General features: G+C 31.8%; 1 protein-coding gene and 1 long non-coding RNA gene across 2 annotated transcripts in view; one reads left to right on the top strand and one right to left on the bottom strand.

Annotated features, from left to right (window-relative positions):
* Positions 1-13,810, bottom strand: part of CDH9 (cadherin 9) — a 159,141-nt gene that overhangs the window by 25,213 nt on the left and 120,118 nt on the right. Inside the window, exons 3-5 of the mRNA XM_004059005.5 lie at positions 9,978-10,272; positions 1,159-1,278; positions 399-566 (exon numbers count right to left, since the gene is read on the bottom strand). Of these exons, the coding sequence (XP_004059053.1) occupies positions 399-566; positions 1,159-1,278; positions 9,978-10,272 (583 nt within the window). The remainder of the gene's footprint in view (positions 1-398; positions 567-1,158; positions 1,279-9,977; positions 10,273-13,810) is intronic.
* The window catches only part of LOC129527882 (uncharacterized), a 99,814-nt gene that overhangs the window by 28,169 nt on the left and 57,835 nt on the right, over positions 1-13,810 (top strand). The gene's annotated exons all lie outside the window — the stretch shown is intronic.

The raw sequence follows: 13,810 nt of genomic DNA, 5'->3' as shown, positions 1-13,810 counted from the left end.
GAGACACAGGATTTGAATCCAGATAGCCAGACATGAGAGCCCACCCTCCTAACCAAGAAGTGGATCCAAAGGAAAATGTTGAGACAATCTCAGTGAATGATGAGAAAGGAAGTCTGGAAAACTTTATAATCCTTCAAAGTTAGAGAAGTTAATTTAAAAGTTGCCAGAGAAGCTTAATACTTTTCTTCCACTACATACTCCAAAAAATGATGAAAATAATCACCATCACTCTCTATTTGTGGGAAATTGTGGGGTTTTTTTGGTAGAGGAATGGATTATGGTTTTTTCTTTATGCATAAACCAATAGCAAAACTACTAGTATGAAATGTGAATATTAAACTCGGCTACTAGTGTATTTGAGAAGTTTTTGGACATGAGATCACTGAAACATTTCTTACTCTGGGGAAATCGAGGAGGGTTGTTGTTGACATCTGTCAGTGTGATGTTCACTGTGGTGGTTCCAGAAAGGCCTCCCATCTGGCCACCCATGTCTTTGGCCTGTATAACAACCTGGTACTGCTCTCTATTTTCTCTGCTCATGTCTGGTAATGCAGTTTTTATTATGCCTTTTGGAAAAAGCAGACAAAAGTTTTGCAATTAAATCGCTGAGTTTTAAAATTAAGCTAGACAACACTCATTTTACAAAAGTTGATTATAACAAACATAAAATGTCAGTGTATTTAAATATGTCTTTCAATCCATAACCACTTTAAGATAATTCACAGAACAGGAAGGATTTCCCCATGGGCTATTGTTCATGAAATGGGTTTTGCTAAATCAATGTATTTAATTTTTTTGATTACAAAAATTAACTTCAGTCAAAAATCTTTAGACATATACAGTTGTTTAATTTTGATAATTGTCATATTCAAGTTTTGAGTATTCTCTATGCCACATAATGTGCTGAATCTCTGTGAAATTTTGTATTTAGTGTTTCAAATTTAAACCCAATGAATAATAGTTTAAAGAGCTAAGCGTTCAAATAAGTTATTAAAATAATAGAAAGTTTGCATTTGTTTACATTCAATAATGACAGGAAACAAATAGAAACATGAAACTGAATGAATAATGGTTTTAAAATACTTTTAAAATCTCTAAATTAATTATGCATCTTAATGTATTATACAATAAGAAGTCAGCCAAGTTTAAATGTTGTACCTGATTCTGGGTCCACTGAAAAATATGGCTGTCCTTGCAATATGCTATAGACCACTTTGGCACTATTTCCATAGTTGGCGTCATCTGCATCTGTTGCAGTTACTTGTATAACAGATGTACCTACATGAAACCCCCATCCCCAAACAGAGACATTTACATACTTCCAAATTTGAAACAATCTTTCTTAAAAATATGTTGCTCTCAGTGTTTTGTAATTAGACGATGTTGTATGTTTGAAGAAATTTATTTAAATACTTCCTCAAAAAAGTTACTTTCCTTTCTCATTTTCTATAAACTGAAGTGTTTCTTAATTTTTTTGTTTATCTAAGAAAAAGTATCAAAATATATTATCAGTAAGGTGAATATAATAAGACTAATTAATGCATCACATTTTTAATTGATTGGAAATGTTTTAGGGCAAACATTCTTAAAATGAATATAACACACATGAAATTTGTAATTAATACATTTACCACTAACTGGAAACATGTATTTAAAAGATAAATCTAACATTTTTTAACCTGCTGCTGCTTTTTATTCTGGTATATTTGACTGTGAATGGTAAATAAAATAAAAAAAAAGAGACAATTTCTATGAAGAAATAAACCAAAATGCTGTGAAATTGACCTGCAAGATATTTTTTGTTCCCAAGATATATCTAATTATGAAGGGCCTATGCCTCTCTTTTAAATATAGATAATATGGTTCTTATGATTACCCCTATTGATATGCTGCATAATACTGGTTATTTGCTGCACATTTGTAAATCATTATTCTCCAAAAGAAGATGTAAAGTGTGTAATTCTGTGTCACATGCAATACTGCAATTTAACCTTACTATCTAATTTTATATCATTAAATTTAAATTATGTTAAATTTTGTTTCAAATCTTTCAAAACATAAAAGTGCTTTAAAAGCAGGGATCAGCATAATAAAATATATTGATGAATTTTTAAAATTATCTTTTCCTGAATTTCTATAAAGATTCAAAGCATGGTTCTGACATCACCCTTAACTGAAGCCTACTAGGTGTGCCCTTGGACAAAGCTAGATTGTAGGATATTTTTCAGTATATTTTACATAATTTCTAAAAGTTTGAGTCTGACTCTTACATACATTTTAAAGATTTTGAAAACGGGAGGAATTGCATATTGGCCCTACCACCTAATTTAATAGCCCACATACATTACACACTCAATAACTTGTCTAATTGAATTACGGTGGATGTTTCTCAAATGTTGCGTGTATATGTGTATGCCAATTCCAAAAATTAATATATAGTAATTAAGATCAATACTAACAGCTCATTTCCTGTCAATATGTTTGAATGTTAACACATCAATTGAGCAAGGCTTTTTAACGTTTTCTCAAAATTAATTAGCATAACAATGACAACTTGAGCTCATTCTCTTGAGGCCTCTGTTTTCTCAACTGTAATGGAATTGATGTGTCCTGTGAGTGAATGGAAACATTGCATATTTACTGAATCCATCCCAGCTGTAAGCTTTCATCATTAAAAAATATCCACCCACGTGTTCATTAGATGAAAGCAAAAATGATAAAGTGATTTACATTCCCCCCACACAAATCACTTTATGATGTGCAGAAGTTCAACAAAGTGTTTTTTTTTTGAAATTTACATGTAATGTCCTTTTTGTATAACCCTATGTGATATATATTAGAATAAGTGTGGTTTTCACAATTGGAGGTTACTGAAATATGAATTATTAAGCATTACCAATATGCTGAAAATACAAGTAGTTCGTTCATCAATTTTAGGACATTTCTTGAGTTACCCATTTTATTTTTCTTTTAACATGAACATTATTGTAAGCTTTCATAATGGGTACAGGTAAAAACAATCTTTTATATTTATTTGACTCTTTCAAATAATATTTTTGTGGAATTTTAATTTCGATTATTAGCTCTATTAGTCGGTAGATGATCTTTGAAGTTACGCAAAGACGCTTAACAAAGAGAAAGAAGTTAATATAAACAAAAGGAATAAACTATACGATGTGGCCAAAAAGCTAAAAGCACACATAAAATACTTGTTCCACCTCTCAGAGCTCTGGTAATAATTAAGAATGCTTTTAAACACTGGTAGTCACTGACAAAATATCATTGATATGTTATTTTTTAGCAAACTGAGAGACAGTGTGTTAGATTATAGGGAACAAAGAGTTGTAGTTTTTTTCAGAGGTGTAATTAAAAGTTAAAAGCATTTAGTAATAAAATTAAATAGAAAATGGTTTATATGTTTTATATTAATTTCTTTTTTTTTTTGAGATGGAGTCTTGCTCTGTAGCCCAGGCTGGAGTGCAGTGGCGCAATCTCGGCTCACTACAACCTCCGCCTCCCAGGTTCACGCCATTCTCCTGCCTCAGCCTCCCGAGTAGCTGGGACTACAGGTGCCCGCCACCAAGCCTGGCTAATCTTTTTTGTATTTTTAGTAGAGACGGGGTTTCCCATGTTAGCCAGGATGGTCTCGATCTCCTGACCTCATGATCGCCCATCTTGGCCTCCCAAAGTGCTGGGATTACAGGCGTGAGCCACCGTGCCCAGCCATTTTATACTAATTTTATAAATGTTTCTTTATAGAGACAAAATAAAAGAGAATACACATGGATATTTACATCCCACTAAATTTTCCAAAATATGTATAATTTTTATTTGTTCTTTAGTTATTTAAAATAAATATTTTATTTTCATATTAAAGATAAAAATATAGTAAGTAAAATATAGTGAAACTTGAATGACAAATTTATATATTGCATCTCATATCAAAGAGGTGAACACGATTTTGAGCCCATTATTTTTGCAATTCACATTTTTATGAGTTTTGCATATAATATCTTACTTTAAATAGAAAATATGTTAAGGAATCGAAGTTTACTGTAATTCTTAACTCATTATTTACTTAACTGTATAACTAATAATCTTTAGGAAAAATTTCAAAGACTCAAAGGCTAATTCTATAATAGTAAATCATAAAGAAATGTTAAAAGCTGATAAATAACTCGGTGGCTAAAGATTTCGGGGAACCAAAAGCATTCCTCTGGATATGGGAGAAAAATTCATCAATATAATTATTATTATAATTTAAAGATAAGAAAAGTTTAGATTACACAATGAAACCAAGTTATGCCAGTTGGTCTTACATATATATTTACATATCATATTAGAGGAAGTTAAATGAATTCATTTTACTACACTATACAAAATAAACTTCATATATAAAAGAAAAAACATCCCTCTATATATTTGTGCCTTATATGCAAATATGAAAATGTTTTGAATCTAGTGTTTGAAATATTTAAAATCACAAATGTAAATGCCCCCAAAACCTAGGCCTCGTATCTATCTATCTATCTATCTATCTATCTATCTATCTATCTATCTGTCTGTCTATCTGGCATTAATTATCTCTCTATATAAACAATAAAATATTTTTACATAAAATAAATATTTTACATAAAATAAATAAAATATTTTTATTTACAATAAAATATTTGTATACAAATATTACTTAGTATAAATGTTACTAATTTAAACGGTTTTCTAGAAACAGATAGTATTGAGGAGGGGAAATACTGCCTTTATTCTTCTTTAACAAACAGCAATTTTGTGGCATGGTAATGTCAGAAAATATGTATCACAGCCTATTATGTTGTATAACATGTAAAAGCTTTCTCTCTCACACACACATTCTCTTTATCTGTATCTATGTGTATCTGTCTATCATCTGTCTTTCCGTATGTCTGGAGTGGTTGATAGAATGGTAAAACCAACTAAAGGTTAAAGAAACAGAATCACTCTATGAACTAGAGGAAACAAAGAAAAGAGGTGAATAGTATGGGCTTTTTCCTGCCCTGTAGCCTAAGGCCTGTCTTTTGAGCACTGTAGAAAAGAGACTGGAATATTTTGACTTGGTTCAATGTGAGAATAAGATAATGAAAGTTACAGAAAGTGAAAAAGGAATTTATTCTTCACACCTCTATATGAATCTGGTTTTGACAGAGTCAACTGTTTTCTTCTGCCATAGGGCGATGACAGCCACTAACTTGAGGAGCAAGGGTAAACAGTGCCCTTGACATAAATGTTTGTGCTGTGGGGGCCACTAATAAGAGAAGTAGGGGTGATGTTTTCAGACAGTGTTATGGAATTATAAGGGGTCCATTAATTCGATGTCCAGGAATTTAAATCACGCTTTGTTAGATATAAGTTTATTTTACTGTGAAATGCAAACTCTTTAAGGGCAGAGTCCATATCTAGTTTGTTCAACACTTTATACTTAAAACCCAGCAGAGAATCTAGTGCAAAATCCTAAGAACTAACTTTCGCAGAATGCTTAATGTAGACTAGACATAGTTCTCAGCACCTGACTAGTTTTTATTACTTAATCCTCATGATACATGTGGGATGTGGGCCTTGGCGTACATAGAAGTTGCTAATGACCACAAACCCGGTATGTCATAGCGCTGGACTAGGTCTAAGTCCATTATAAATATATTTGGTCAAGAATTTTCTTTATAAATACTTTACCAAACGGCCTATCTCTCTGGTGTTAGAAATACAATTGGATACATTATTGAATCCACACATAGCGAACCTCTGGGACATGAAGAATTCATTGACTGAGTTATTTTTGTTGTCTGTAAAAAATTACAAAGGGATTCCTGGTTGGGGGTCAAAATGTTAGGAGGAGGACTGGATAGGTTTTTGAGAGTGAAGGTAGGGGAAATTTCCAGTCACTGAGAAAGGAAGCATCCCCAGTCACCAAATTTACAAAACAAAAATTTGCCTAGGTGAAGACGAAAGCATGCACATGAAGCAAGTTGATAGAAAATATTTAATCAATAGTGTAATGATCACAAGAAAAAAAAGTAGAAATAGAAATGGAAAATACAAAACATTGTAATCGAAGTGTATCGCATTATCTTTAAATATATATCTTTGTATATCTTCCAGATTATATGTTCTGATTAGAATACGCTAGTGTATTTCAGATTTCATGAGTTTATTGGAGTCATTTTATTTTAACCGAAAATGGGTTGGGCATTTGGCACTAAAAATCCAATGTGAAATATGGCATATGATTGTGACAGACAGAAACTGAAGCAGAGGGAAACAACAAGGGAAGGAGTTGGTAAGAGAGAAGAGGAAGAAACAAATACTTTAAGAAATAAAAATGAATGGAAATAAGGGGCAGATAAATAGACATCAACAGAAAATAACATTGTAAAGAAGAGTAGGGCAATAATAGAGAAACCTTATCTTACTTATTCCATAAGACTCTATTTCTTCACAAAGCTAATACTTGCAGTTTTTAACTCTTTGATTTAAATGAAAATATCTTGTACTATCTGAAAATAATTTTAGAATTAAATCATTGTGTATTATTTATAGATGTATTCTTAATTCTTTGATTATGCATCAGATTTAACTGTTAATATATGGGATACACAAGGCATGACAGAGTTCCTAAATATTACTTGTTAGTTTTCCTATGTAAATTGGTTTATTTGGATACATAGGAGTAAAGAAAATCACACCTGCAATAATTATAATAAGTTAGTCTTTTATTTTCCTTTAAATAAGGTAGGAGAGTTACAATAAAAGATCGATACAAGTTTAGGAGGTAAAATACATCTACTTTTTATTTAGACACATTTATGTGGTTATATATAGTGATATATGTGATTATATATAGTTTTATATATATACAGATATATATAGATATGTATGTATTAAAATGCAGGGGCTTTATCCCCTTATATTCTTATTTAGATTTAATTAAAATGAGAAGGACATTTGATTTAAAGTAATAAATACGAAAGATACTAATTTAGAGGAGTTACTCACGATTGAATAAATTAAAAGATTTCCAGACTAGATTCTGAATAATAAATAATAAACATAACTATTTAACAGAGAAAAATAGTAAGGCATAAAATTGTCCAGCTATCTCTGTGATATGGTTTGGCTATGTTCCCACCCAAATCTTATCTTGAATTGTAACTCCCACAATTCCCATGTGTCACGGGAGGCCCTGATGGGAAGGTGATTGAATTATGGGGGAGGGTCTTTTCTGCATCTGTCTCCTGAGAGTGAATAAGTCTCAAGACATCTGATGGTTTTAAAAACAGGAGTTTCCCTGCACAAGCTCTCTTTCTTTGCCTGCTGCCATCCATGTAAGACATGATTTGCACGCAACTCCTTGCCTTCTGCCGTGATGATTGTGAGGCCTCCCCAGCCATGTGGAACTGTAATTCCATTAAATCTCCTTTTCTTCCCAGTCTCGGATATGACTTTATCAACAGCATGAAAACAGACTAATACACTCTGCATCTATTAACTTTTGTTTTTCTTTTTAAAATTAGGCTAGTAGTAACTTGGCCAAGTCAGTTTAATTCTTCTGGGCTCATGTTTTTGTATTTATTAAAATAGGCAATTAAACCAAGTATAGTATCTTCTGCATATGCATATTGTATATAATATATTATACATTTATATTTAGGTAATGGAAGCACATACAAAGTTATAGGTGTACCAAAGTGGAAGCAAGTAATATAATGTTAGTATTAGTGATGAAGAATAACAATTGTCCTCTACAAATAGGATTAAAATTTATCTGTATTCTTAAATCTTTATTTTTTAGTTCCAAAAGCTGCAGCCAGAGCCATACCTCTGCCTGCTACTATATCCTTGTCTCATTTTGTGGGAATTCTAGCCAGGTAGTAAATGCAACTGACAATGGCTCAAATCCTTGTATCTGCAACCTACACTGATCCAAAGTTGTACTGCTTACACTTTAAAGCTTATGTAAATGAAATATAGATTGCCTTACAGAAAGAGAGTTTGTACAATATGAACTACAAAACATCTTTCATGCATAAACTTATATATTGTATATTTTATTATGAGTGATGGAACCAGTGAAGGATTCTAAAATATATACATATATGTTTGTGTGTGTGTGTGTGTGTATTTCAATTCTGATATTGTTACTCAACAAATATTAATAGAAACTAGTTGTATTAGTATTTCATATGAGACAAAATACATTTGAATTATGTACACAGGTGACAAATAGTAATACACAGAGTAAAATATAATAGTCCATTAAGTATCAGAAAACAATGTAGGAGAAAATACAGGTTATGTGCGATTAAATATCAATAGTCTCTGATAGGGAAATACTTGTTTTTTCAAAAAAGTGGGGTACTTCTTTGAAATATTTTGTGTATTCACATTTAAAATAATTATTCTTAAAGTTTCTCATATTCAAATATTTCCATTATCTTAATTATACTTTTTACTTTTCTAGGTATGTCAAACCTTTCTGGGAAAGGATAAGTGAAAGTTTTATATTGTAAGGTTTCAACATATCTGGTAAAATAATATGTACACAAGAGAAACGATGATATTTTACAAAAGGTACTAACAAAAACAGAATTACTTTAAAATAATCATCAATGGGAAGTTGATGAGTGTAATTTTATATGTACCTTAATCTCACATATAAACCCATTTAAAAAAACATGGTATGTGTCTAAATTAGTCCACTGGTCGACCTATACAAACCAATCTAGTACTTTCCATGCAACTAAGATACTAAAAAATATAACAGGAAACATATCCACTCATTTTTTGTATTAGAGCTTTATGATTTCACAGGACTCCTGTCTAATTTGATAAATTCCTTTTGTTTTATTAGAGTGAATACCTGAAAGTGCTATTTCAGTTCTATTTAACTGTGTTTTCCTCAGTTAGATGACATTTCATTTGAGGTGAGAATAAATAAGTTTTTAAAAATTCTTGGCTCTTCCTGCTAAATATCTCACATAGTTAACATTTTACATTAAACATTCAGTAAAGGTGGATAAGTTTGTTTCTCCTTCTATAGAAATTATTTTAGACTGAAACATATATTAGTTATAAGAATGTCAAAATCATACACTGAAAACTGGTTTTGAAATAGTATTCAACTAAATTGTATCAAATTTGGGAAATTGGCTGCAGATCTTGTAAATTAAGTTTATGTCAGTTATTTTAGAAATATTTTTATGATGTGAATCAGTTCTCATTGTCTCATTAACAAACCTAAACCTTTTATATTAATAGAGTTAAATGTAGTCATACACATATAAAACTCCACACAAGTGGTATCTAAAATGGTGGGCAGCCTTAAGAAGTGAAACAATTATTTTCAGTTTGCATAAGGCAATGTTCAGTGGTAGAATGTGCACAAAAATAACATAAAGAGACTTGCAATCTTGTCATGATGCTACCAGGTTATTTGATCTTAATTCAGTTGCTTAATCTTTCTGAATCTTGAGTTTCTAATTAACAGAATAGGGATTTAAAGTTCTATTTCTCATGCCTACCACATAAGTTGGCTTTAATGATCAAATGAGAAAACACTTCAGTAGAAATTTGCCAAATGCAAGCATTGTTATTCAAAATAATGCAAGCAAAATTGTCCAAAACTGCTGATACTATCTATTATTCTTTTGATTTCTGGCAAAAATACATTCCACTTGACTGCCATTTGAATGCCAGTTAGTAGAGTTGAGGGTATTGATTGAAATAAAATGAATTAACTGCTATTGATAATCATATTTTATATAAATTACAACATAACAGAATTAAGATATATAGAAATAAAAATAGAAGAGTTAGTTTAAGCTGAATAGTAGTTAACAGTTATAACTCTTATTTTGAAAGAGGCCACATATCATAACCACAAGTCAATAATAATTACCTGAGCAAACAAACAAATAAAAAGTAGTTTACATGGATTAGAATATACCTACCGACTCCAGACATTTCAGGAACACTGGCAGTGTATAAGTCTTTTGTAAATTTTGGCTCATTGTCATTGATATCATGAATTTTAATGATAAATTCCGATTCCGGTTCCACCTGCCGCCCAGTTTTTCTGTCTATAGCCTTGGCACGAAGAATGTACAGAGATTTTTCTTCTCTGTCTAGTTTCTTTGCAGCATGAATGTCTCCTGTATTTTCATCTATAACAAATAGACTGCCAGCCCCATCTCCTGTTAGTATGTATTTTAAATTTCCATCTCCTTTATCTTGGTCAGTGTGAAGCTTTAGAGAGGTAGAAAAGAAGAGTTCTGTAAATATATACATTATCATTACATAAAACATAATTTTGGCGCTATCTATTCGTCTCCATATAACAGCTCTGCAATAATTATCTTAATGGTTACCTTGACTTTTGCTGTGAGAGGGAGTTAAATATTTCAGTTCTTATTATACTCAAAATTTTTAAGTCATATTTAGACATCATAATGGACTAGATTTAAAATAATGTGAAAATTAATATGTATCTGTCAAAACAAATATATTTATGAATAAAATGTTACCAAGATTTAAACCTCCAGTGCATTACAAAAAAATCCATTAACCTACATCTTGAGTGTAAAAGATTAATTAATGTTGATTACATTTAAAATGACTAAGCTCTAAGATATGATTTGAGAGATTTCTGAAGGTATTATAATGACAAGTTTAGAATAGCTACCTTAATTTTTAACTGATTTTATTCTCCTTCAGTACAGAGTATCCCCTTATCTGTGGGGGATACATTTTATAAGTGGATCCCTGAAACTGTGGAGAGTACTGAACCCTGTATATATTGTGTTTTTTCCTATATGTACCTTCCTATGACAAAGTTTAATTAATAAATTAGGCACAATAAGTGATAAGCAACAATAACTAATGATAAAATTGAGCAATTATAACCATATACCGTAACAAAAGTTATTTGAATGGTCTGTCTTTCTCTCTCTCTCAAAATATCTTGTTGTTATTTACTGTGGGTAATTAAAACCTCAGAAAGTGAAACCATGATTAAGGGGGAACTACTGTAGAACATTGATTGTAGATTCACAGGCTCTGTATTCAGAGAGACTAACCAGAGAGAGAAAGAGATTTGTAATTACTTATTTTCTATACGACTCTGAGAGAATACTTTTTCAACCACGATGTTCTCATTTTTAGAAAATGTTTTATTTTTTATACCTTTTAGATTTCAAGTAATATAAAACTCACAGCTTGTCCTCTGGCCACATGAACTATGTCTTAGGAAAAAATAGGATTATGTTTTCATAAATTATCTTCTTTTCAATGATAAATGCCCATCTGTAAAAATAACTTCTTAATGTAGGAGGCTGATCATTGAATATTTACAACAAACAGACCATGTAATCCTAGGAATTACGAATTGAAAAACAACCTTAAAGATTTTACAATCCTAACACGATTCGGAAAATAATTTTTTAAAATTAATTGAAAACAATAATTGTTTTTATCATAGAATTATGACTACAGTATATTTTGATATATGCTTACATTATAAAATTATTAAATCAAACTAATTAACAAATTCATCACTTCACATATTTATCTTTTTTCTGTGGTGAGAACATTTACAAGGATGTGGATGCAGATGGGAGATATTGATCAAGGAATGCAAAATTTTATTTATTCAGGAGTAATAATCTTCAGTGGTCTTTTGCCCTGCATGGTGACTATAATAAATAATAAACTATATATTTGAAATTATCAAGAAAGTAAATTTTAAATAAAACTGGAGTTTTAACTAGTTTACCCCTGCTATGTTGACTTACATCATATACTTTACAATTCCCATTTACATCCTGACCTCACCTATTTCTTCAGCATTCCATTTTATCTTTGAATTATTTGACTATTTAAATTATGTTTTTAAATCATAGCCAAAATTAGAAATGTTTCACATTTTACACCTCCTTTGCAAGCTCAGCATCAAAATAATTGTCACACGTAGCCTTCCCATCTCTGAAATATCTTCTCAAGACATCTGTCTTCATCTCTATGGCTACATCATGTATTTTCCTTCATCTTATCTTCTCTGGACCACCAGAGCAATCTTCTAATCATGCTGCTTCCACTCTTGCTCTACTCCAAGCAATTTTTCATACTAAAGAGGGTGATTTTTCCACATCACAAATGTAGTCTTATTACAATCTAGATTAAACATCTTCAAGTCACAGCATTTAAGAACTATAAACCTGAAGTCATAAAAACCAGAGTTAGCATCACGCACATTTTGGTGTTATATTGGCCTGTGGTTTGCTTGTTTGTTTTTAAATCTAAGTTTATTTTATTGAAAAAATATAATTTCTTAAAACTTTACTTTTATTATTATTGTAATTGCTTGAATTCTATAACCTTATTTATACATCCTGGATAATCTGGCCCTGAATTCCAGAGGCATCTCTGCCTCTTTTCCCTCTTGCTATACCTTCTATACATAGCAATTGTTTTGTTTTGTCTTTATGTCTCAGAAGGCCTGTTCTAGCTTTCAAGCCTGATGTTTGCATCTGTTTCCCTCACCTTTTTACACCTTTACCTTCTTTTTTGTATTTTCCTCTAACTAAGTATTTGTCATATTTCATTTTACAATTTCCTCCTTAGGGAGGCCTTTCCTGACTCACTAGATTAGGATGGATGAGCCTGCTCTTGACTTGCATAGCACACTTCATTCCCTATCATGATACTCATCACATTTGATGTAATTGTTTACCATGCCCACTAAACTGTAAAATACATAAGGGAAAGACTGATATTCTTCTATTAAGTCACTCAACATATATTTCTTGAAGACCATAAATATTTCCTCTTTTTAACATTAACTTTTCACATAAAATCAGATCATAAATAAAACTTGCCTTTTTAACATAAGTTGAATGGATATACTTGAATTTGAATGGCTAGACTTAGCAAAGTGGATTGCACACCTCAGTATGGGTGACTAGTCTTTAAACAATCCCTTAAAGTCCTGAGTACAAAATAAAAAGCTGAGTAAGAGAGAATTTACTCTCTTTGCCTATCTGCAAGCCAATGTATCAATCTTCTCCTGCCTTTGGACTCAGACTTGATGTGGAACTCAATACCATATATATTCTCTAGCATCTCAGTATTTTGAACTCAGACTGAAACTATACCATAGTTCTCCCGGGTCTTCAGCTTGCCAACTGCAGCTCTTGGAACTTTCTGGCCTCTATAATCTTGAGAACCAACTCCTTATAATAAAATTACATATGTTTTATGTGTCTCTGGAGAATCCAGGCTAATAAGACATCTGAGTTTAACATTTTTTAAAAAATGGATTTGTGGAAGAGGAGGTGGAGTAAGGTGGCCAAGTTCAAGCCTACAGTGAAAATTCCTCCCACAGGAACATCAGATTGAACAACTATCCACAAAAAAAGCACCTTCATAAGAATGAAAAATCAGGTGAGTGACCACAGTACCTGATTTTACCATCATATTAATAAAAGAGGCACTGAAAAAGGTAGAAAAGACAGTCTTGAATTGGCTGGACCACTCTTCTCTCATCCCCTTGCACCAGCCACATGGCGAGGAGTGAATCTATGTGCTGGAGCAGGTGAATGTAGTGATTGTGAAACTTTGCATTGGAACTCAATGCTGCCCTGTCACAGTGGAAAGCAACTTAGGGTAGAAGTCAGCTGGCACCCATGGAGAAAGCATTTAGACTAACCCTGGCCAGAGGGGAATTGCCCATCCCAGTGGTCAGAAGCCAAATGCCAGCAAGTCCTGCCACCATGGGCTAAAGGGTTCT

This window comes from Gorilla gorilla, chromosome 19 (assembly GCF_029281585.2).
Source record: "Gorilla gorilla gorilla isolate KB3781 chromosome 19, NHGRI_mGorGor1-v2.1_pri, whole genome shotgun sequence".
Classification (NCBI taxonomy): domain Eukaryota; kingdom Metazoa; phylum Chordata; class Mammalia; order Primates; family Hominidae; genus Gorilla; species Gorilla gorilla.
The sequence above is the reverse complement of the archived record's forward strand: the minus strand, read 5'-3'. Positions and strand labels throughout refer to the sequence as shown.